This window comes from Pelophylax lessonae, assembly GCF_965119305.1.
Source record: "Pelophylax lessonae genome assembly, chromosome: 3".
Classification (NCBI taxonomy): domain Eukaryota; kingdom Metazoa; phylum Chordata; class Amphibia; order Anura; family Ranidae; genus Pelophylax; species Pelophylax lessonae.
Window position 1 is genome coordinate 228517856 of NC_138770.1, and position 25623 is coordinate 228543478.

At 48.8% G+C, this 25623-nt stretch overlaps 1 protein-coding gene across 1 annotated transcript in view; it reads left to right on the plus strand.

The window, feature by feature from the left end:
- Window positions 1-25623, plus strand: part of ATR (ATR checkpoint kinase) — a 345838-nt gene that overhangs the window by 223042 nt on the left and 97173 nt on the right. Inside the window, exon 36 of the mRNA XM_082249535.1 lies at window positions 9859-10001. Within this exon, the coding sequence (XP_082105661.1) occupies window positions 9859-10001 (143 nt within the window). The remainder of the gene's footprint in view (window positions 1-9858; window positions 10002-25623) is intronic.

The window sequence follows — 25623 nt, forward strand, 5'->3', positions numbered from 1 at the left end:
CGGTCCGCCATTTTATTGCAGCAGGCTTGTGGTGGCCGATACTGTGTGGGGAGAGCGGCGTTTTTGGCGCCAAGCGCCGCCATTTTTGGCGGCGATCGCTCAGGCCACATGTCAGCGCTGCATGATCTCTGCCTTTGCAGTCCTCCTCCGGCGGCCATTTTTGTGTAGCCTTCCATAGGCTTTATCGGAGCGGTCAGTATTGCATCACTTCCTTTGCCCTGAGAACAGCGATCGATGCAGCAGCCTGAGTGATCTCTCCAGGTTTACCTTCCTTATTCCTGTATTGCTTGCCTGAGTTTTTGTACTTCTCCCTGTGGGGGTCGGTGTGTGTGCGGTGGGCTACGCTCGCCGCGATCTTAAAGGGGCAGTACCCCTTTTTTTCCTGCAAACTTTTGGGGCATGGATTCTCAGGAAAGCAAATTTCCTCCCACTTTAGTGGGGGGCCAAGGGTCTGCTGCTTCCCCCGAGAAGGGCGATTTGGCTACCATTGTGGCTAACCTAGCTGCTCAGGTGCAGATGCTTGTGGCTGCTCAATCCACAAAACGGCGCAGAGTTTCAATTTCCTCTGATTCAGAGGGCGATGGTGATGGGGCTGCTATGGCTGGGGTCCCCTTATCGGGGTCCCGTTCGTCCCTGGACCTTGTAGGGTCGGAAGGGGAGGCAGAGGTTGAAGGGGTTGATGATTCCCCCCCTGGCTCCTCTGAAGAGCTTGCAATCATGGATGAATTGGTTGCTTCTATCAAACAAACACTGCATTTGCAGGATGAACCATGTCCTCCTGCCGTCCTGGCCTCTTATGGGACGCAGCGGAGACGCAAATCATCGCAGGTTTTTCCTTGCACTGAGGATTTTCAGCGCGCTGTTAGTCAACAATGGCGCAATAAAAAAAAGAAGCCTTTTGCTGTGCCAAGTAGGTTCAAGCTGCGTTATCCCTTCACACCCGCCACTGATAAACGTTGGTGTGTGCCGCCTCCGGTGGATCACGCGGTGGCAGTTTTGAATAAATCTACTGCGATTCCGGCGGAGGATACCCCGGTGTTCCGGGATCCCACGGACAGGAGACTGGAGTCTCTTGCCCGCCATACTTACTCGGTTACCGGTTCCATGCTGAAAGCTATTTTTGCTTCACTTATGGCAGCTCAGGCTGTCGCGGATTGGACGCAGGTGCTCAGGCGCGTCCTGGTGGCTGATTCTGCCCCGCCGACAATGTTGGCTATGGTGGATCAAATTCATCAGGGTGTCATGTATTTGTGTGATGCGGACTTAGATATAGTCCCTTTGGCTGCGCGTGTGCACTGCGTGGCGGTGTTGACACGCCGCTTGATTTGGCTGAAATGTTGGTCTGTGGACCAATCTTCTCGCAAAACTTTAGCTAATCTTCCTTATACGGGATCTCGCCTTTTTGGCGAATCCTTGGATACGCTGATAAAGGGGATCACTGGGGGTAAGATCACGCTCTTGCCCCAGTCTCACAAGGCTAAGGTTGCTCAAGGTAAGAAGCATGCTTCGTTTAGACCCTCTCAGGGGTCCTTTCGTGCCTTTTGGTCGCACTATAAGGGCAAACCCTTCAAAGGTCAAGGCTCCCAAAAGAAGCCGTGGACAGAAGTCCGGCCAGTCCGGGTCCGCTGCCCATAACAATGCGGCCTGAAGGGGGGCCCTCACCCAGTTCTGGGGTGGGGGGACGTTTGCTCGGTTTTCTTTAACCCTGGCTGGCCCGCGTTCGGGACAGGTGGGTTCAGGAGATCGTTCGGTCCGGTTACAAGATCGAGTTTCTCTCTCGGCCGGCGAGCAGATTTTTTCCCTCAAATCTTCAACTGTCTCCGGAGCGTTTGCGGGATCTGCACCTGGCGGTGCGGGACTTGCGGGCTCAGGGAGTGGTGGTTCCGGTGCCTCATCGGGACAGATTTCTGGGGTTTTATTCAAATCTGTTCACTGTGCCCAGAAAGGAGGGCAAGGTACGTCAGATTCTGGACTTAAAAGATCTGAACCGCTTTGTGCGGGTTCGCAAGTTCCGCATGGAATCCCTGCGCTCGGTGGTGGCTGCTCTAGTTCCGGGAGAATTCATGGCATCCATCGATTTGAAGGATGCGTACCTTCACATCCCCATTTTCGAGGGTCGCCAGAGGTACCTTCGATTCGCCATTGCGGAGGATCATTACCAAGTCGTGGCGCTGCCTTTTGGTCTCGCTTCGGCTCCGCGGGTGTTCACCAAGGTGCTTGCACCGGTTCTGGCTTTATTGAGAGCCCAGGGCATCTCGGTCCTGGGGTATCTGGACGACATTCTGGTTCGGTCTGCGACCAGTCAGGGTCTGGTAAAAGACCTGTCCGTCCCGATGCAAACTCTACAGGAGTTTGGTTGGACGATAAACTTTCCAAAATCGACGCTGTGCCCGTCGGTTCGTCTTCCCTACCTGGGAATGATCCTGGACTCTGTTCAGGCGAAGGTCTTCCTGAAGGACACTTCAGGAAGAAGTCGGGTCCCTCAGGGATGTTTCGTGCTCGTCCCTCCGGACGGGCATGAGGTGTCTGGGATTGATGGTCTCGGCTTTCGAGGCGATTCCCTTCGCCCAGTTTCACACGAGGGGTCTCCAAGCGGAGATCCTGTCCTGGTGGGACGGGCGACCACAATCTCTGGATCTTCAGATCTCGTTGAGTCCTCGCACCAGAAGGGATCTTCTGTGGTGGCAACAGTCCCCGGCGGTGTCGGGGGGCAAGTCTTTTCGCCCTCCTTCGTGGACGGTGATCACCACGGATGCCAGCCTGTCGGGCTGGCGTGGTGTTCTGGGCGTTCTGTCCGCCCAGGGTACTTGGTCGGAGGGGGAATCCTCCCTTCCGATCAACATTCTGGAATTGCGGGCGATAAATCTCTGCCTTTGACGTTGGATGGACAGGCTTCAGGGCCGTCCTGTTCGGGTGCAGACGGACAATGCCACAGCGGTGGCCTACATCAACCACCAAGGGGGCACCAGGAGTGCCCGAGCGGCTCGGGAGGTGGCCGACATTCTGTCTTGGGCCGAGACGCACGTCCCGGCGATCACGGCAGTTCACATTCCGGGGGTGGAGAACTGGCAGGCGGATTATCTGAGTCGCCAGACCCTGGACCAGGGGGAATGGTCACTCCACCCGGATGTCTTCCAGATGTTGTGCGCGAAGTGGGGTCTTCCGGATGTGGACCTGTTCGCGTCTCGTCTTAACAACAAGGTGGGAAGGTTCGTGGCAAGGACGCGCGATCCTCGGGCAGACGCGTCGGATGCGTTAGTGGCTCCGTGGCATCAGTATCGACTGATGTATGCCTTTCCACCGATTCAGCTGCTATCCAGGTTCCTTCGCAGGTTGTCCTCGGAACCGCTCACGGTGATTCTGGTGGCGCCAGACTGGCCTCGCTGGTCTTGGTACGCAGACCTCGTGAATCTGGCGGTCGCCGCTCCATGGCGTCTGCCTCTTCGAGAAGATCTTCTGTCTCAAGGACCGATATTCCATCCTGCTTTACAGTCGCTGGCTTTGACGGCCTGGCTGTTGAAACCGAGGTCCTGAGGGATAGGGGTCTCTCCCCTGAGGTCATTCACACTTTGATCAACGCTAGAAAGACCTCTTCGGGGAAGGTTTACTACCGTACTTGGAAGGCCTATTTTGCCTGGTGTGAGTCCAGGGGGTTTTCCCCTCGCTCGTACTCGGTGTCTAGGGTGTTGTCTTTCCTTCAAACGGGTGTGGACCAGCGTTTGGCGTTGGCCACGATTAAGGGTCAGATTTCTGCGCTGGCCGTTCTTTTTCAACGCCCTGTGGCGTCTAGCCCCTTGGTTGGCACTTTTGTTCAAGGGGTGCGGCATCTGGTCCCTCCTAGGAGGGAGCCTTTGCCTCCATGGGACTTGAACCTTGTTCTGTCTGTGTTGCAACATGCTCCTTTTGAAAAGATCAGGAAGATCTCGTTGTCCATGTTGTCCAAGAAGGTCGCTTTTTTGGTGGCGATCACTTCGGCGCGCAGAGTGTCGGAGCTGGCAGCCTTGTCCTGCAGGTCTCCGTATTTGGTTATTCACTTGGATAAGGTGGTCTTGCGACCTAACCCTTCTTTTCTTCCGAAGAGGATCTCGGAATTTCATCTCAATGAGGACATTGTCTTGCCTTCGCTTTGCGCGAAGCCTAAACATCCAAAGGAGGTGGATTTACTCTCCTTGGATGTTCGGGCGATCAGGGTTTACCTGTCATCGACTAAATCCTTTCGCAAGACGGATTCTCTATTTGTCCTTCCAGAGGGGCCTCGGAAGGGCATGGCGGCGTCGGCTTCTACCATCGCCAAATGGATCAGACAGACCATTGAACAGGCATATGCTTTGCAGGGAAAAGTTCCCCCCTATGCCTGTGAAGGCGCACTCTACCAGATCTCTGAGTACGTCTTGGGCCTGTCCTCATCGGGCTTCTGTGGCTCAGGTGTGTAAGGCGGCGACTTGGTCGTCCGTTCACACCTTCTCAAAGTTCTACAAAGTGGATGTTCAGGCATCGGCAGATGCTTCCTTTGGCCGCAAGGTTCTTAGTGCGGCAGTGCCTTAGGGTCCCTTATTTTTGGGCCCTTGGCTATTTTGGGATGTTTTTTTGTCCCTAGGTTATTTGTTTTTTCCTGGGTTGTTGCTCCTGTTGAGCAAGTTTTTTTTTTTTTTTTTTTCATGCTGCCCAGCTGGTTTCCTTCCTTTTGGTAAGGTTCCTTTTTTTCTGCTGTGGGTACTGCGTTGCCTTAGGCGCGGCTGCGTTTCCCACCCCTCATGTTTGCACTGCTTTGGGACGTCCCCATAATGACGAATATGAAGAGGCAGCGACTGTCGGAGGACGTAAGAGAAAACGGAATTTTTTTAAATTATTACCTGTAAAATTTCTTTCTCTGAGTCCTCCGACAGTCGCCGCCCCCGCCCCTCTTTTGGTGTTTATTTGTGTACTCTACTGCTATTCTACTGAAACTGAGGTATGGATACAGGAAGCAGGAGGGTATTGACTGAGGGGACCACCCCCTGGGGGTGGGATATGTTAAAAGCTTTAATATTGACATATTCTGTTGCCTAGCTACTCCTACGGAGCAAAGGTCAATAACCCCATAGTGACGAATATGAAGAGGCGGCGACTGTCGGAGGACTCAGAGAAAGGAATTTTACAGGTAAGATTTTACAAAAATTCCGTTTTTTCTACCATAAGCTGTCTCCAAAGACATTTCTGAGAATTTGGCAGTAAATCCAACCGGCCTAACAACTGCAGACCACGTGCCCAGGACCTCTACATCCAGCATCCTCACCTCCAAGATCGTCTGAGAGCAGCCACCCGGATAGCTGCTGCAACAATCGGTTTGCATAACCAAAGAATTTCTGCACAAACTGTCAGAAACTGTCTCAGGAAAGCTCATCTGCATGTTCGTTGTCCTCATCGGGGTCTCGACCTGACTGCAGTTCGTCATCGTAACAGACTTGAGTGGGCAAATGCTCACATTCGATGGCGTTTGCCACTTTGGAAAGGTGTTCCCTTAATGGATGAATCACGGTTTTCTTAGATCTTTGAGTTCAGCTCATGAAAAATGGTGCAAAACAAGTGTTGCGTTTATAATTTTGTTCAGTATAGGGAATCATTTTTCTCATCCAATGAGGGACACTGACTTTTTAACCTTTGGGTTTTTCTGCCACATACAGTAGGACTGGACACTGGCAAACAAATAACTGTAAGTCAGCCCAGCCCAGGATAACCATTCTTACTGCCAGCATGCAGTTTTTTTGCTAGTGTCCTAGGATGATGGAAGTCTGAGGTAAAGACTAATATGTACAGTATCTCACAAAAGTGAGTACACTCCTCAAATGTTTGTAAATATTTTATTATATCTTTTCATGTGACAAAACTGAAGAAATGACACTTTGCTACAAAGTAAAGTAGTGAATGTACAACTTGTATAACCGTGTAAATTTGCTGTCCCCTCAAAATAACAACACACAGCCATTTAATGTCTAAACCGCTGGAAACAAAAGTGAGTACACCCCGAAGTTAAAATTTCCATATTGGGCCCAAAGTGTCAATATTTTGTGTGGCCACCCTTATTTTCCAGCACTGCTATAACCCTCTTCGATATGGAGTTCACCAGAGCTTCTCAGGTTGCCACTGGAGTTGGTAGATATAAGAGACCTTGAGCTCCTCCATCTTCTGTTTGAGGAATGCCCCACAGATTCTCAATAGGTTTCAGGTCTGGAGACATGCTTGGCCAGTCCATCACCTTTACCCTCAGCTTCTTTATCAAGGCAGTGGTCATCTTGGAGGTGTGTTTGGGGTTGTTATCATGTTGGAATACTGCCCTGCGGCCAAGTCTCCAAAGGGAGGGGATCATGTTCTGCTTCAGTATGTCACAATACATGTTGGAAATCATGGTTCCCTCAATGAACTGTAGCTCCCCAGTGTCTGCAGCCTCAGACCGTGACACTCCCACCACCATGCTTGAATGTAGGCAAGACATACTTGTCTTTGTACTCACCTGGTTGCCGCCACACACGCTTGACACCATCTGAAATAAGATTAAATAATAACCAATCAGTGTCCAAACCAATTTAGTGGTTTCCCGCTGTAAACCAAAAGACACAACCTTACAAAAAGAGTGGGACCAGGGCAAGATAGTAACCTAGGCACACAAAGCGGTTAATAAGCAGGGACTATGGATATCCGATGGTGTATAAGGTTATTTCATGTGCTCGCTGCTTATCTGCCATCCATCTCCGGTAAGGATGGCAAGCCGCGCTGTGGGTCATGATCCTCACGGTTGTAGGCTCCTCAAACATAAGCATTCAAAGGTCAGCTTACAGATAAATAAGGATATTAATTATCCAGGCTGCTAATCCTGATGATTGTCTCCTCTGCTACTCCCTGGTGGAAAGCCACTGTAAAATCCTACACAGTGTAGGATTTTTTGAGATTTCCCCATTTTTTTTTATTCAGCTGATTAGTTAATAATTGTGCTTTTTCAGCACTGCATGACTTATTTATTAGCTGATCCAGAGCCTCACTTGGCATGTGTTTTTTATGTGTGGGTGGAGGATATGGGACACCTAATTCTATGGCATTTAATGCATTTTTGTAATTGTAAACTTATATTATATTAATTTATTATACACCATCAGATATCCGTAGTTCCTGCTTATTAACTGCTTTGTGTGCCTAGGTTGCTATCTTGCCCTGGTCCCACTCTTTTTGTAAGGCTGTTCTCAGTGGAACCTGTCCTGTTAAACCGCTGTATGGTCTTAGCCACCATGCTGCAGCTCAGTTTCGGGGTCTTGGCAATCTTCTTATAGCCTAGGCCATCTTTATGTAGAGCAACAATTCTTTTTTCAGATCCTCAGAGAGTTCTTTGCCATGAGGGGCCATGTTGAACTTCCAGTGACCAGTATGAAGGAGTGAGAGACCGATGACACCAAATTTAACACACTTACTCCCCATTCACACCTGAGACCTTGTAATACTAACGAGTCACATGACACCGGGTAGGGAAAAGACACCGGGTAGGGAAAATGGCTAATTGGGACCAATTTGGACATTTTCACTTTTGTTGCCAGCGGTTTAGGCATTAATGGCTGTGTTGAATTATTTTGAGGGGACAACACATTTACACTGTTATACAAGCTGTACACTCACTACTTTACATTGTAGCAAAGTGTCATTTCTTCAGTGTTGTCACATGAAAAGATATAATAAAATATTTACAAAAATGTGAGGGGTGTACTCACTTTTGTGAGATACTGTAATTTTTCTAGCAAATGTTTAATCTTTTTTTCTTCCATAAAGGCTTATCTCTACACTAATGCTGAATGTCTACCGTTCAATTTGCAGCTCTCCGGTGCAGTTGTCTTCAGCCTGGCTTTTGGACTACTGTATCCAGATCCTGCTGGACTGGACATTGCAGGGTTACCCTGGAAAGGGACCTTTGCACACTGGGTTCCTAGTTAGGTGCTTTATAAACTTGTATATATTAGCTTCTGAGCACTTTCAAGGTTCAGAGATATTGGCATTCCCTGTGCACTTGCCATATTCTTGATAACTCACTTAATGAGTAGGCCCATCAGACCACCAAGAGCTCCCTAAATTTTGCTAGGTGCTATTATTCCCCATTCCCACTAGATGTGTTATGGAAGGTGTCAGCACTGTGGGACTGAGCACTTACATCCCCTAGGTGAAGTATTGTGCATGCACTGTGCTCTTTTTCCTGCCATACATCATAAAGGATGCATATCCCAACTGCTGCTCCTGTTTCAAAAAAATACATGGAATTTTGATCATTAATCTGCTCCTGCTGCCCATCAACAGTGATTGGTTGCTTTTCTTGTAGCTATCATCTCTGTGAGCAGATTGTTTAAACTGGACTTGTCTTGCAAGGAGCAGTTTTTGGTCTTGATTAGGGATAACTTGGCGTTGAAGTCCAGGACATCCTTCTTGCCGTAGGTAGTCTCTGCCTTTTACCTTAAAGTTGAGTTCTGGCCACAAAAAAATATTTTCAATGAAAATACCCCAGTACAGTCAGGGCTAGTACATTCCACAATGGCTAGCCTCTGATCTGTCCCGGTTCGCACTTACCTGCAAGAAGAAATACTCACTTTCAAAATTTCTTCTCCAGCATTGCCATCTCTGATGTGGGCAGCTGAAGCCAGCGTGATCCTCTTCTGTGTCCTCTTCCGTGTCCTCTTCTCCGAAAATGCGCCTGCACGACCCCTCTCGTCACTTCCGGTGCGGCGCCACATTCCTCCACAGCTTCTGGGCATGCCCAGAAGCTGTTTAACAGGGAATGCGGCGTTGCACCGGAAGTGACGAGCGGGCCCGATGCCGTCGCATTGATTCCTGGGAGCGATGACGTTCAGCTCCCAGGGATCATTGCAAACCGCAAGTAAAGGCGCGGGCCGCGGCCGCCGAGGGAGGAAGTGGAAGAAAGGTGAGTATATTTTTCTTCAACAACAAGGTAAGTAAAAAAAAAAATCGTAACTATCCATTTCCTTTTCAGGTAAAGAAAAGCAAGCGGATGGCCACAAAATCGATTGTCGATTTTGTGGCCGGAACTCCGCTTTAACCAGGATTTTGTTCTACCAGCCATTTGTTCTGCAGTTTACTGAAAGGAATTTTCCCTTTATTATCTGGATGAGGTTTAGGCTGTGTCAGTTTACCTCTCAGCCAATACTTCTTTCAGGCTCATTCTACTAGGTCTATTGGTGCTTCCTGCACTCTTCGGCATCAGCCAGTTGTTTCCTAGATTTGTAAGGCTGCTATATAGTCTCAAATTTGCATGTTCTTAAGGTCCTACCAGGCCTAAGTCTCTGCCTCATCTGATGCCAGCTGCAGGCATAAGGTACTTCAGGCGGCTCTTTAAAGTTGCAGGCAGTTCCCAGTTTTCTTTTGATACTTTGGGCCTGTTTGCGATCATTTGCTTTGTTGCCACCCCTGGACTGCTCTTGGACATGCCAAATAATAAAGATTTCTTGTGTCCCTCAGTGCATGAAAGGAGTTTTTTTTCCCCTATAAAAATCCTTTTCTTGGAGTCCTTTGAAAGACACAGGTCTTACCTACCACTGTGTGTTTATGAATATGCTCTCAGTACTGCTTTACTGAATTATTGAGACATGCTGGTAGTGAAAGGGGTTTTCTTTCTGCTGGCTTAAAGTGTTTTTTTTTTTTTTTTGTTGCCAGTGTCCAATCCTTCTGTTAGGCAGCAGTATGACCCAAATGTTAGGCTTTCCTGTGTCTCTCAGTAGACTCCAAGCAAATGATTTTACATTGACTTCAAAAATCCTATTTCATGTGATTGTTTCATATTGTTTTTTTTAGAATATTTCATTCAATACATATTTTCATCATTAATTTATATAGGATGTTACCACTTTGCTGCCTGAATGGGAGGATGGGCATTTTTACCTTGCAAAGTACTATGACAAACTGATGCCTATGGTGACTGACAACAAGATGGAGAAGCAGGGTGATCTGATAAGATATATTGTTCATCATTTTGGGAGGTATATGTTCTTCTGTTATGTCTTGTAGTTCTTTTTTGTCTTGTTTTTAGGCTCTGCGACATAAAATTTATATATGTGTATAAGGTTTGAAGGATAGTCATACTTCAATCAGTAGTGTGTTCTCCAGAAAACCTGTTCTTAAGATTGAAAAACCATTAAAGCTAAGTTGCCAGTCCAGTTAGAGAACCCAAGCATTAAGGCTATCTTCAATCTATCAATCCCTCTTCAAAAATTACTGGGTTGCATTATACATTGGATGCTGGCACATTTACTGACAAAGGCTGTTGATACTTTATTTTATTGTTCTTTAGAGACACAACATAACCTTTACCTCGGAGTGTTCCCTGCCTAAAGCAAGCAGTGGATACTAAAAATGTTATTTTTTACATGTTGGTCAGATTCTTAGCTTAGATTTCCCCCCTTAATGTTCATTATTCTTAAATTTCTTGACAACTCCACATTCATATTACTATTGGCTTCTTTTAAATTTACCTTGCCATAATCTACCTATGCGTATTGGGGCATTGTGTGGGGGCATTCACACTGCTTGGTTCAAAAAAGTATTCAGAAGAGAATCCAGCAAGTATTGCAAAACTTCCGTGGCAGATCAGAATGTCATACACCAGCAGATCAGTTTTAGCAAGAATCTTTTTATTCTTCACGCATTTTCTCTACCTATACTGGGAGGTTAGCAAGTTACAGAAAAAAAAACATGATCCGTCAGAACTACAGTTGTGCTCTAAGTTTACATACCCTCGGCAGGATTTATAAGATGTGAATCGTTTTTTTAATTTCTTTAAGAAAACATTGGTGAATAGACAAAGCTATTTAATTTTATTTTTAATGTGATTCAAATAAGCTATTGGTCATCACAGATTAGCACCATCGTTAAACAAACCACCGCAATAAAGGAAACTAATAAAATTGCCCTTTTCAAAAGGTTGCATACCCATAGTTCTTAATATTGTTTATAGCCCCCATTTAATCATTGTCAGCTTGCATTCCATTGTAATAGTTTTGAATGGGCCTTGTGGTAAAACAGCTCATTCTTTGAAAAAAAGAGTCCTTTAGGTACTGTAAATTCTTTGGTTGTCTAGCATGAGCTGCATGTTTGAGATCTTTTTAAAGAGACTCAGTAATGTTAAGGTCATTGGACTGTGATAATTACTCTAGAACTTTCACCTCTCTTTATCGTACATCACGGGACACAGAGCAGCCATAATAATTACTATCTGGGTTTTACCCCACCTATAGGTGAATGGACACTGGCAACTAAAAAGACAGGAAGTCCCCCTCTATATAACCCCTGCTATACAGGAAGTACCTCAGTTTTTTCGCCAGTGTCTTAGAGGTGATGGTCATGGTTGGAGAAGCTCTCCATATTTTAAGGTTATGCTACAGTCCTGGATAAGATCTTGCAGGTTCCAAGAGGATGTGCAATTGGATCCATCAGAAAGTGGAAGACTAAAAGGATGGTACCTGAGCCTCGGTAGAGGAAGACTGCGAGGTATTGCCTGTAATGCGACCCTCTTTGGCGCTGGACCCTGGGATCCGGACTCTTGGTAAGACTGACTCCAAAGGCAATCTGGCAGAGTGCCCTACAGGTCCAAGGGAGTGGCCCCAAGATTATAGGGGGACCCGCTCCTTGAAGGTCTACAAGTGACAGGCAAAACGGAGGAAACAAAGAGGTGTAACCTCAGAGGGTTGCAAAGAAGGGATGCTCGAATCTGATATTTCAAAAAATTGAAAAAACTTTATTAAGGAAAATTTGTGCAAATATACATTTGTAACGGAATCCACCACAAGGTAGTGGATATTGATACCAATGAGGAACCGGACAGACCAACAATAAACATAGACAGCATAAAAAGACACACGCGACACATATCCCACCCACAATGCAGGAACAATAAAGGCATGTGACTCAGTGTGAGAGAGTGCTTAGTGAAAACAGACTGTAATCACTGCTGTACAGACACTGAGCACATGCTGGCATGCCGACATCAATCAAGGATGACCATGGTAGAGTGATTGATAAATAGTGCTTCTCAGTTGGAGGTAAAGACCTTTATCGAATATTCAAAAAATTCCAAAGTGGTGATCCTGGCCATAACCATATGTCTTACTGCTGTTAATGGTAAACATGTTCCCCCCCGAAAAGGAGTGGTGGAGGGGGGGGCGGGGGGTTTAATGCGGGAAGGGGCACAAGTGATCTACCATCAGGATTGGAAGATCCTAGCCGTGCATCCTCTGTGTTGACCTCCCTTGAGAGACCAGAGGCGACTGGCCAATCTGAGCCATTACGGTTGTCAGGCATAGTAGCTACATCTAGTGCTTCTGTCTCAGCCTACGTCACTAATGACGATTTGGCATCTGCTTTAGCCGGCCTTGAGGGAAAAAATTATCCCATTCACTTGAGCCCCCCCTGTTTTAGTTCAGGATTGGGCAGAGGATGTGGAAGAAGTAGCTGTAAATGACCTAGTAGAAGGTCAAGCTGAGGATTCCACTTCTGGGGAGTCATGGTCTGAGGAGCCATTCCTCTGCCTCTCAATCTCAGAGATGAATTCCGTTTCCCACTGAAATGGTCTAGTCTGGATTTAAATTACCTCCCCTAGAGATTTCTGAAGTCTTTTTCTTCATTAGGCTTATTACGCCCTCCACAAAACACTCAGGCTTTTCCCTTCCGCTTTTAGGGCAGATAGTGTATAGAGTTTTTATTCCTCCCAGAAGGTTCTCTCTGTTGTATCCTATTCAGAAAAAAGAAATGGAGTATGCCTGCAGTTGATGCTATTTCTTCTGTAAACATAAATTGAACCTTTCCTAGATAATGGCCAGGTTTTAAAGATCCAGTGGACCAGAAATTGGAATCTTGACTAAAAGCTTCTTTTGCTATTGCTGGGTCTGCAATACAACCAGCAGTGGCAGCTATAGGGGTTTTTCAGTCTTTGAAAGACCACATTAAGCAGATGATCAGGAGTGTTCCTACTCAGGGGTAGTCTGCTGAGGATTTAGCAGATTTACCTTGTGCTTTTTGTTTTACAGTAGATGCTCTTAAGGACTCCATACAGCAGATGTCACGGTTTGCTCTTCTGTCAGTTCATATGCACAGAATTCTGTGGCTAAAGAATTGGTCTGCGGAATTGCCATGTAAAAAGTTTCTAGCTGGCTTTCCCTTTCATGGGGAACTCCTATTTGGTGACGATCTGAATAAATATATCCAAAAGATTTTTTGGGGGGGGGGGGTTAAGAACTACCAGTTAAGAGGAGAAGTAAATGGCCTTCTTTTAAGGTGTCTAATGCTCAAGTTCCCAGTACTTCTAATCCCAGGCAGTTTTGACAGCCTCAGCCATCTGGATCTAGAGCCAAACCAACAGGGCAAGGGCAGAAGAAACCCTGGGTCCAGAGGCCTCCCAAGCCTAGCTCTAAATCTACCTTCTGAAGAGATGCCCCCACTCAGTTGGGTAGAAGTGATTCAGGACAGCTGGGTTGTTTCCACAGTCTCGCAGGGGTACAAACTAGAATTCCGAGCATTTCCTCATCCTTGGTTTGTAAGGTCAAACATACCTGCAGATCCCTGTAAAAAGAAAATCCTTTTTTCTCTTACGTCCTCCGACAGTCGCCGCCTCTTCATATTCGTCACATATGGGGTATTAGACTTTGCTCCGAAGGAGTAGCTAGGCAACAGAATGTTAACATTAAAGCTTTTAACATATCCCACCCTCAAGGGGTGGTCCCCTCAGTCAATACCCTTCTTCTTCCTGCAACCATATCTCAGTTTTAATGTCTAGCTTGTCAGGAGTGGCTGGCTTTTCCTGTGCTGGGGCTTTCTGCCCCAGACTCTTTCTTCTTTTTGATATTTTGTTTGAGTTTTCTCTCTACCTTTACTTAGCTGTTATTTTTGTCAGCGTTAGTTAGTTCTTCTGATGAAGAGGATCATGCGGGCTGGGTCTCGGGCTGATCCCCCTGGTCGCAGGTCGTGGGTCAGTGGCTTCCCAGCCTGCCATCGAGCGTTCAGCCAGGTAACGCTCCTGGCACAGTGAACGACCCATCCCTGTTCGGTGCAGGGATGATTGGTGAGGTGGCTACCTCACTGGACGCCGTGCGGTTTCTTAACCCCCATTTTGTGCATCTTGAATTGCGACTCTCCCTGCCTCATGTGCAGCGGCTTGTTCGCCTGTGCGGGTCCCCCACGCCATTAAGAGGTAAGTGTATCTATGTGGGGACCTGTCTGTCTGGGGGGGTGTCAGTCTGGGACTGTGTAACCTGCCTCTATTCACACTGCTTGTCTCCCTATCTCTCGGCTGCATGCTGTGGGCTGCAAGGGGGGGGGGGGGGAGCTGTGTGACACTGTGTGTGTCAGTCTGGTCAGTGTGAAAAGCTGTGTGCTGTGGGGCATGTTTTTTTGGCATGTTTGGGCATTTACAGCGATCGCTGACATGTGTTCTTATACATGGATGACATGTGTGAATTACTACACTCTGGAGCGGCGTTTTCGGCGCCAAACGGCACCATTTTGCCTACACTCGCTCCGGCCGCATGTTTTACATGCATGGCGGCCATTTTCTTGTAGTCTCCATTGGCTTTCATAGAGCGCCCTGGCAGCATCACTTCCTCTTTCCAGGAACACCGATCGAGGCAGCAGCAGCGGCGAGGGTCTCCTCAGGTTTTATCCTTCTGTTCTTGCTATCCATTGCCTGTGTTCAGTTTGCATATTCCCTGTGGGGGTCTCATTGTGCTTGAGTGTGGTGCGGTGGGCTGCGCTTGCCGCGCTTGCTTAAAGGGGCAGTTAACCCTTTATTGTCTGGTATTACAGGGGCAATGGATTCTCAGGAGGGCAAATTTCCTACCGCCTTGGTGGAAAGCCAGGGGACCGCTGTTTCCCCCCCAGGGGGGGATTTAGCCACTATTGTGGCTGGCCTTGCTGCTCAGGTGCAGATGCTGGTGGCTGCTCAATCTACTAAAAGACCCAGAATTGCTCTTTCCTCTGATTCTGAGGGTGAAGGGGATGGGGTTGTTATGGCGGGGGCCTCCTTATCGGGGTCCCGCTCCTCCCTAGATCTAGTGGGGTCCGAAGTGGAGGCTGAAGTTGAGGGGGTTGATAATTCTCCCCCTGGCTCGCCTGAAGAGCTTGCAATCATGGATGAATTGATTGCTTCCATAAAGCAAACATTGCGTTTGCAGGATGAAGTGTGTCCCCCCGCTGCCTTGGCGGCTTATGGGACGCAGAGAAAACGCAGGACACCGCAGGTTTTTCCCTGCAATGATGATTTTCAGCGCGCTGTTAAGGAACAATGGCGCAATCTGCGCAAACCTTTTGCTGTACCAAGTAGGTTCAAGCTGCGTTATCCTTTCTCGCCTTCCACTGATGAAAGGTGGTGTGTACCGCCCCCAGTGGATCACGCAATTGCGGTTTTGAACAAGGCCACTGCGATTCCTGCAGAGGATTCCCCTGTGTTCCGTGATGCCACGGATAGGAGATTGGAGTCTCTTGCCCGTCATACTTATTCTGTTACGGGTTCTATGCTTAAAGCTCTGTTTGCTTCTCTCATGGCGGCCCAGGCGATCGCAAGTTGGACGCAGATGCTTAGGCACGTCCTAGTGGCCGACTCGGCCTCGCCGGCGACCCTGGATATGGTGGATCAAATCCACCAGGGTATCATGTATCTGTGTGATGCGGACCTGGACCTGGTTCCATTGGCTGCACGTGTGCACAGCGTGGCGGTGTTGTCTCGCCGCCTGGTTTGGTTAAAATGTTGGTCGGTGGACCAATTTTCGCGTAAGACCTTAGCCAATCTACCTTATGATGGGTCTCGCCTTTTTGGGGAGTCCTTGGATGTGTTGATTAAGGGGATCACCGGGGGTAAGAGCACTCTCTTGCCCCATTTCCCCAAGGCTAAGGGGGCTTCTGGGAAGAAGCATGCTAATTTTCGGCCCCCTCAGGGGTCCTTTCGTGCCTTTCGGCCGCACTACAAGGGCAAGCCGTTCAAAGGTCAAGGCTCTCAGAAGAAGCCCTGGTCTGGGAAACAGAAGTCCGGCCAATCCGGATCTGCAGCCCATAACAGTTCGGCCTGAAGGGGCGCCCTCACCCAGTTTTGGGGTGGGGGGACGCTTGCTCGGTTTTCTTCAACCCTGGTTGGCCCGTGTGCGGGACAGGTGGGTTCAGGAGATCGTTCGGTCTGGTTACAAGATCGAGTTTCTCTCTCGGCCGGAGAGCAGATTTTTTCCCTCAAATCTTCAACTGTCTCCAGAGCGTTTGCGGGACCTGCACCTGGCGGTGCGGGACCTGAGGGCTCAGGGAGTGGTGGTTCCGGTGCCTCATCGGGACAGATTTCGGGGGTTTTATTCCAATCTGTTCACCGTGCCCAGAAAGGAGGGCAAGGTTCGTCCAATTCTGGACTTGAAGGCTCTGAACCGCTCTGTGCGGGTTCGCAAGTTCCGCATGGAATCCCTGCGGTCGGTGGTGGCTGCCCTGGTTCCGGGGGAATTCATGGCCTCCATCGATTTGAAGGATGCGTATCTTCACATCCCCATTTTCGAGGGTCACCAGAGGTTCCTTCGATTTGCCATTGCGGAGGATCACTACCAGTTCGTGGCGTTGCCTTTTGGTCTCGCCTCGGCTCCGCGGGTCTTCACCAAGGTGCTTGCACCGGTTCTGGCATTATTGAGGGCCCAGGGCATTTCTGTCCTGGGGTATCTGGACGACATTCTGGTTCGGTCTGCGACCAGCCAGGGTCTGGAGAAGGACCTGTCTGTCACGATGCAAACTCTGCAGGAGTTTGGTTGGACGATAAATTTTCCAAAGTCGACACTGAGTCCATCGGTTCGTCTTCCCTACCTGGGAATGATTCTGGACTCGGTGCAGGCGAAGGTCTTCCTGCCGGAAGACAAACTCAGAACTCTTCAGGAGGAGGTCAGGTCCCTCAGGGACGTTTCGCACTCGTCTCTGCGGACGTGCATGAGATGTCTGGGATTGATGGTCTCGGCTTTCGAGGCGATTCCCTTCGCCCAGTTTCACACGCGGGGTCTCCAAGCGGAGATCCTGTCCAGGTGGGACGGGCGACCTCAATCTCTGGATCTTCAAATCTCGTTGAGTCATCGCACCAGAAGAAACCTTCTGTGGTGGCTCCAGTCCCCGATGGTGTCCGGGGGCAAGTCGTTTCGTCCTGTCTCGTGGACGGTGATCACCACGGATGCCAGCCTGTCGGGCTGGGGTGGTGTTCTGGGCGTTCTGTCCGCCCAGGGATCTTGGTCAGAGGGGGAGTCTTCCCTTCCGATCAACATTCTGGAATTGCGTGCGATAAAGCTCTGTCTTCATCGCTGGACGGACCGGCTGCAGGGCTGCCCGGTTCGGGTGCAGACGGACAATGCCAAGGCGGTGGCCTAAATCAACCACCAAGGGGGCACCAGGAGTGCCCGAGCGGCTCGAGAAGTGGCCGACATTCTGTCTTGGGCCGAGACTCATGTCCCGGCGATAACGGCGGTTCACATTCCGGGAGTGGAGAATTGGCAGGCGGACTATCGGAGTCGCCAGACCCTGGATCAGGGGGAATGGTCTCTCCACCCGGCTGTCTTACGGATGTTGTGCGCGAAGTGGGGTCTTCCAGATGTGGACCTGTTCGCGTCTCGTCTCAACAACAAGGTGAAAAGGTTCGTGGCAAGGACGCGCGACCCTCGGGCAGACGCGTCGGACGCGTTAGTGGCCCCGTGGCATCAGTACAGGCTGATGTACGCGTTTCCACCGATTCAGTTGCTGTCCAGGTTCCTTCGCAGGTTACACTTGGAACGCAGCACGGTGATTCTTGTGGCACCGGACTGGCCTCGCCGGTCCTGGTACGCAGACCTCGTGAATCTGGCGGTCGACGCTCCGTGGCGTCTGCCTCTTCGAGACGATCTACTGTCTCAAGGACCGATATACCATCCTGCTTTACAGTCGCTGGCTTTGACGGCCTGGCTGTTGAGACCGAGGTCCTGAAGGAGAGGGGTCTCTCCAGAGGTCGTTCATACTTTGATCAACGCGAGGAAGTCTTCCTCGGGGAAGGTTTATTACCGTACTTGGAAGGCCTATTTTGCCTGGTGTGAGTCCAGGGGGTTTTCACCCCGCACGTACTCGGTTTCCCGTGTGCTGTCTTTTCTTCAAACGGGTGTTGATCAGCGTTTGGCGCTGGCTACGATAAAGGGTCAGGTGTCTGCACTGGCCGTACTGTTTCAACGTCCCGTGGCTTCCAACTCCTTGGTTGGCACTTTTGTTCAGGGTGTGCGGCATCTGGTTCCTCCTAGGAGGGATCCTTTGCCCCCTTGGGACTTGAATCTCGTTCTGTCTGTGTTGCAACGTGCTCCTTTTGAACAGATCAGGGAGATCTCGTTGTCTATGTTGTCCAAAAAGGTCGCCTTTTTGGTGGCGATCACTTCGGCTCGCAGAGTGTCGGAGATGGCAGCTTTGTCCTGCAAGTCTCCGTACCTGGTTGTTCCTTTGGATAAGGTGGTCTTACGACCTAATCCTTCTTTTCTTCCGAAACGAGTTTCGGAATTCCATCTTAATGAGGATATTGTCTTACCTTCGCTGTGCGCGAAGCCTAAACATCCAAAGGAGGTGAGATTGCATTCTCTGGATGTTGTTCGGGCGATAAGGGTTTACCTTAAATCGACTGAGTCTTTTCGAAAGACGGACTCCTTGTTTGTTCTTCCAGAGGGTCCTCGGAAGGGCATGGCGGCTTCGGCCTCTACCATCGCCAAATGGATCAGGCAGACCATTGAACAGGCCTATGCTTTGCAGGGGAAGGTTCCCCCTGTGCCTGTGAAGGCGCACTCTACTAGATCTTTGAGTACGTCTTGGGGCTTCTGTAGCCCAGGTGTGTAAGGCGGCGACCTGGTCGACCGTACACACGTTCACAAGATTCTACAAAGTAGATGTCCAGGCATCGGCGGATGCTTCCTATGGCCGCAAGGTTCTTAGTGCGGCAGTTCCCTAGGGTCCCTTGTTAGGGACCTCTGGCTGTTGGGATAAGTTTTTATATCCCCTGGTTTTTTGTCTTTTCCTGGGTTGTTGCTCCTGTTGAGCACTTGTTTTTTTCTGTTGCCCAGCTGGTTTCCTTCCTTTGGTAAGGTTCCTTTCTTTGATGCGGAGACTGCGTTGCCTTTTCGGCGCGGATGCGTTTCCCACCCCTCATGTTTGCACTGCTTTGGGACGTCCCCATATGTGACGAATATGAAGAGGCGGCGACTGTCGGAGGACGTAAGAGAAAACGGAATTTTTGTAAAATCTTACCTGTAAAATTCTTTTCTCTGAGTCCTCCGACAGTCGCCGCCCCCGCCCCTCTTTTGGGGTTTGGTTGTATACTCTACTGCTATTCCACTAAAACTGAGATATGGTTGCAGGAAGTAGGAGGGTATTGACTGAGGGGACCACCCCTTGAGGGTGGGATATGTTAAAAGCTTTAATGTTAACATATTCTGTTGCCTAGCTACTCCTTCGGAGCAAAGTCTAATACCCCATATGTGACGAATATGAAGAGGCGGCGACTGTCGGAGGACTCAGAGAAAGGAATTTTACAGGTAAGATTTTACAAAAATTCCGTTTTCTGGCTCTGAACCATCTGAAGTCACAAGCAGTGATTAGAGGTTCCAGAAGACAAGAAATTCAGGGGCTTCTACTCAAACCTTTTTGTAGTCCCCAAACCAAACGAAGATGTGAGACCCATTCTGGATCTCAAAGCCCTGAACCAATTTTTAAACATTCTCACTTTTCGAATGGAGTAAATTCGCTCAGTCGTGGCTTCTCTGCAAGGAGAAGAATTTCTAGCATCCATAGACATCAAAGATGCATATCTTCACGTGCCAATTTTCAGGCCCATCAAACGTTTTTTTGTGGATTGCAGTGGAAGACCGTCCTTTTCAGTTTGTGGCTTTGTGCTTCAGGCTAGCCACAGCTCCATGAGTGTTCACAAAAACCCTAGCTCCAGTATTCACTATTCTAAGATCTCAAGGGATAGCAGTTGTAGGATACCTGGACGATCTATTACTCATAGATCAGTCGGCTTCTACTTTTAGCCAGAATGTGTTCCGGGCAGTTCAGTTCTTAGAACGTCTGGGTTGGATTCTGAATTTAGCAAAGTCAGCAATGAATCCGGTTCAGAGTCTAGAGTATCTGGGTCTCCTTGTGTACACAGTACAGGCAAAGGTGTTTTTGCTGCCAAGAAAGGTCGTAGCCCTGAAGGATCTGGTCCGGATCGCAAGAAGCAAGAAGTATCCTTCTGTACTTCTTTGCACAAGCTTGCTAGGGAAGATGGTGTACTCATTCAAAGCAGTTCACTGTGCCCAATTCCATGGCAGACCATTACAGAACAACATAGAGCCAGCCTGGAGCAAAAAGATCCAGGCCCTAGATTGTCGCATTTCTCTATCACCAAGGGTACGTCATAGTCTAGATTGGTGGTTGGTAGCCAGGAATTTGGAGAGCGGGAAATCCTTTCTTCCAGTAGTCTGGAAGGTGGTGACTACAGATGCCAGTCTCTCTGGCTGGGGAGCAGTTCTGGAGGAAGCCATTGTCCAAGAGAAATGGTCCTGGTTAAAAAGGAGCTTACTCATCAATATCCTGCAAATTCAAGCAGTTTGGCTTTAAGGTTCTGGACTATCAGACTACGGGGTTGCCCCGTCAGGGTCCAATCCGACAATGCCACCTCCTATGGTCTATATCAACTATTAGGGGGGCACCAAGAGTCAGTCAGCCCAGAAGTAGGGGGGTCACATAATATCCTGGGTGGAGGAATTTGTTCCGTGCCTGTCGGCAGTTTTTATTCTGGGAATAGAGAACTGGCAGGCAGACTCTAGTCGTCAGCAGATGTTATCAGGGGAATGGTCCTTACTTCCTGAGATCTTTGCATTGATTTGTCAAAGCTGGGGGCTTCTGGATGTAGATCTGTTGGCATCCAGGTTCAACAACAAGTTGGACAAATTTGTGTCCAGGACCAGGGATCCGCTCACAGTCGGAGTGGATTCCTTGGTGACTCCCTGGGAGCAGTTCTCCCTGATCTATGCCTTTTCCCTGGTCCAGCTGCTGGCACAACTTCTGTGCAAGATTCAGGAAGAAGGGAAACCAGCAATTCTGGTGGCTCTAGCTTGGCCCAGGAAGATTTGGTACCCGCAAATTCTAAGGTTGTCGGTGGAAAGGCCATGGGTCCTCCCACTATGTCCGGACCTGCTCTCTCAGGGTCTGATATTCCACCCTGCTTTACAATCGCTAAATTTGAGGGTTTGGCTATAGAAGCCAGGATTTTGAGGGAGCGGGTATATCTGGTCCTGCAGTCTACCATGATAAACGCTAGTAAACATTTATTATAGAGTCTGGAAGCCTTAATTTCCTGGTGTGAGGCCAGGAAGGGGCATCCCGTAAATATATAATCGGTAGAATTCTAGCTTGCAAGTAGGGATAGATATAAAGCTAGCCTTAGGCACAATTAAAGGTCAGATTTAAGCCTTATCAGTCTTCTTTCAAAGATCAATTGCTTCGCATTCCCTGGTTCGAGCCTTTCTACAAGGGGTGCTGCATATGCTTCCGCCAGCTAGGCCGCCGATATGTCCTTTGGATTTAAATTGAATCCTGGCCATCCTACAGAAACATCCCTTTGAGCCCTTTCAGCATATTCCTCTGGCTCTTCTGACAAGAAAGTTAGTCTTTTTGGTTGCAGTAACTTCAGCTAGAAGGGTGTCAGAATTAGTGGCTCATTCTTGTAAGGAGCCATTTTTGATCTTTCAGCAAGATAGGGTGATTCTACGTCCACAACCAGGGTGGTTTCTGCTTTTCATTTGAATCAAGACATTACACTGCCTTCCTTCTTTACAGATCCTCAAACATCCTCAATGTAGTCAAATGTAGAATTAAAGGTCTATTTGAATATGTCAGCTTAGATTTGGAAAACCGATTTTTTGTTCGCGCTGCCAGAAGGGCCCATGAAAGGGCAGGCAGCATATTGGACTACAATTTCTCAGTGGATTTGCTAGGTTATCCCGGCATATGGTTTAAAGGGGAAGGTTTCATCTTTTCGGGTAAAGGCACACCCTACTAGAAAAGTAGGGCTTCATGGGCAGTTTGCCATCAAGCTTCTATAGCTTAAATTTGCAGGGCCGCTATCTTGTCTTCAGTACATATAGTCTCTAGATTTTATTAGGTGGATGTTAGGGCCCCGAAAGGATTCTGCATTTGGCCGCAGTATGCTGCAGGCAGTTATGTAGATCTTTTCAGTCTGATGGCGGTTTTCATTATCAGTGTCCCCCTCCGCTCAAGTGCATTGCTGTGGGACATCCCGGATAATAGTTATTATGGCTGCTCTGTATCCCGTGATGTACGATAAAGAAAATTGGATTTCTCTACCGTTCATCGGCAGATGCAGCTCCATCTATACACAGACTATAGGGTTATGCTCCTCCTATCAGGAATAGGCACTAGACAGGCAAAAAGCTTAACCACACCTATAGGGGCTGTCCCTGCAAGCATAACCCCACACACCCTGCTATCATCAAGCAGTTTGTTTCTGCCTAATTTAAGGAATAGGACCTAGCTTCCTGCTGGGACTTCGGTCTTCGCTATTCTAGGAAAGTTTGGTTGTTTGGTAGTTTGTGATTTTTTTTATTTTCACTAGTTAGTTCCTGAGGACCAAGATCCAGAGGAACTACAAGCAACAGCTGGCTGAGGTTTCGCACTGGATAATCTAGAACCTTAAGGTCTCCCAGCCTGGCCAGGGAGCGTGAGCAGGTTCTAGTCCAGAACTAGGCCTCGCCACGACAGTGCCCCGACGGATGGGGACGAGCCTGTGAGTGGACCGTCTCACTGGGACACACACGACCTGGAACGCCCTGAGTTGCAGCTTCCCCTTGGCTGACAGCACCCCCATCCCGGGTAGGAGATCTGTTTCGGAATGGCGCCCACCTGGTACAGTGGAATGGTGAGTAAATTGTCCCCTCAAACACCCCTGGTGGTCTTGGGGCAGACGTGGGCCCTTCCCTGGACCTTAGGGCCTCCCTCGGTTCCCCTGGCATCTCAGAGGACTAGTCCTGTCTACCCCTTACCTTGGGGGGGTTGGTAATAATGCGGCCATTGTGGGGGTGACTTGTCCTGTGTGGGCCCCTGGGAAGGGACCTTCCGATGCCTATTGTTCTGTGCTCCTTTTTGGGGGTCCCGGAGACCATGTGGCGCACCACGGGGGCCACCATTTTGCTGTGGATCATGATTTTTATATTCCCATTAGATTATATGGGCAGCCATTTTATATATTTTCCCATTGAGAATGCATGAGCGGACATTTTCCTGAGGTCCATAGGCTGGACAGGCATGTGGCATGGGTTTCAACATATAGAGGCTGAGTTTTCTCTTCCTGTAGTGTCAGTTTCGTTTTTGCACAGATCGGGCTGGAAGTCTCCCCTGTGGTCTGGTAACTTTTTCCTGGGGTTCCCTGTGGATTTTCTTCATTCACTCTGCTATTATCTTATAATAACCAGGGATTGTGAGCCCACACTTATAGCGGTGGGACCGTGTTTTTGGAGGTCTTAAAGAAACACTGCCCAAATATTTTAAAATGTGTAACATGTAGTCCCAGGATAATATTTCACCTGCAGACCCCCTGGGAGCGATTGCGGGACCTTCTGGTTCACAGTCCCAGCCAGAGATTGCAATTTTTTTGCAAAATCTGATGTCTAAGGTAGATTTTGTCATTGCTAGTGCTGTCAGCCTCAAATACCTTCTGCCCTCACCTCCATCAGCAGGGTCTCCGGACTCTGAGGTGGGGACATGGCCGCCACAGACGCAGACCACCTAAGGTGTCGGTGGTGTTGCATTCTAACGGTGAAGAGGACCGCGCTTTGGTGGAAGCTCTGATAGTTTCAGTGCGGGAAACTTTAAAATTGGCTGATGAATTCACAGCGCCGGGTACACAGGTGTCTTTTGGCTCCTGCAAATCCCGTAAATCGGGCAAGGTGTTCCCTTGCCCAGAATTGTTTCATACTATTGTGGATGAACAATGACGGCGCATTAAGCACATGTTGGAGGTGCCTAAGCATTTTTCCTTTGCAGAGGCAGTGTCCGCTAGGTGGACTGTACCGCCAAAAGGGGACCCCCCCCCGGTGTCCTGGTTGAATAAATCGACTCTGGTATCGGTGGAAGAGTCTCCAACTTTTGCGGACCCCGTGGATAGACGGGTGGAATCCTTGTCCCGCCATTTACACGTGGTAGCAGGTCACATATTAAAGACCTTTTGTGAATGTTTTGGGAGCGCAGACTGCTACGGAATGGTAAAAAAAAAGTAACTTGGAAGCTGAATGGTTCCCCCCTGCAGTGTTGGCACTACTGGACCAGTTGGGTCAAGCCCTGGGGTTCATGCGTGCTGCTATGTCCCTGGATTCAGTCCCGTTGGTATCCAGGGCGTCCACAGTGGGGATTGCTATTAGGTGCATGGTGTGGCTAAAAAGCTGGTCGGCGGACCAGGCTTCTAAAAAGGCCTTGACTGATTTTCCCTTCTCAGGGGAGAGGCTGTTTGGATCCTCTCTGTATGAGTTGATCAAAGGTATCATGGGGGGTAAGGGCATCATCTTCCCCAATCCTCTAAGGGCAAGACGCTAGGCGGGGCCTTCCTTTAATGCTCAGAAACGTCTTTTTTGTGCCTCCGGGTCGCAAGAAAAAGGTAAATCATTCAGGTCTTCTTGGAGTTCCAAAAAGCCATGGTCGGGGAGAGCAAACACTGGCCAGCCAATCTGGAACTGCAGGCAAGTCCTCATCTGCATGAAGGAGCGTCCATCAATTTCAAGAAATCCGCGCTGACACCTGTCTTGAGACTGGATTATCTGGGCTTGACTCTGGATTCAGCCTTGGCCAAGGTGTTTCTTCCCCCGGGCAAGCTGCAAAAGTTGCAGGAGGCGATTCGTTTGTTGTTGGCAAACAATCTCTCCTCTCTTCGAGTTTGCATGCAGACCTTGGGTCTGATGGTATCAAACCTAAAGGCGGCTCTGTTTACTCAGTTTTATACCAGAAAGGAAGATTCTTGTCAAATGGAACAAGGATCCGAAGTCCTTGGACTCTTTGACTCAGTTAAGCCACAACACAAAGTCTGCTCTGTTGTGGTGGATTCAGTCTCCAGCACTATGCCAGGGCAAGTCCTTCCTCCCATTGTTTTGGACGTTGGTGACCAGGGACGCCAGCCTATCGGGCTGGGGCGGGATGCTGGGGAAGCTCTGTGCCCAGGGTACCTGGACAAAGGAAGAGCCAAAACTACAGATAAATGTTTTGGAGTTCAGAGCAATAAAGCTTTGTCCGAGCCATTGGAAGACTCGTCTGCAGGATTGTCCGGTTCGGATTCAATCCGACAATGCCACGGCTGTGGCTTACATCAACCATCAGTATGTGTAGCTGCTGACTTTTAATTTTTGGAGGGGGAGGCTGGAACACCGCTTTAATCTTATGTCTGGATCATTGTCATGTTAGAAATTCCAAGTGTGTCCTATGTGCCGCTTCGAGCTTATTAAGACAAATATTTTTTGTTATATTCTGATACTATGCTGCATTTATCTTTCTATCAATTTTGACTAAATGCCTTGCACTGCTGTAGCTTGTAACTTATGAGCACAAATCTAGATAAAG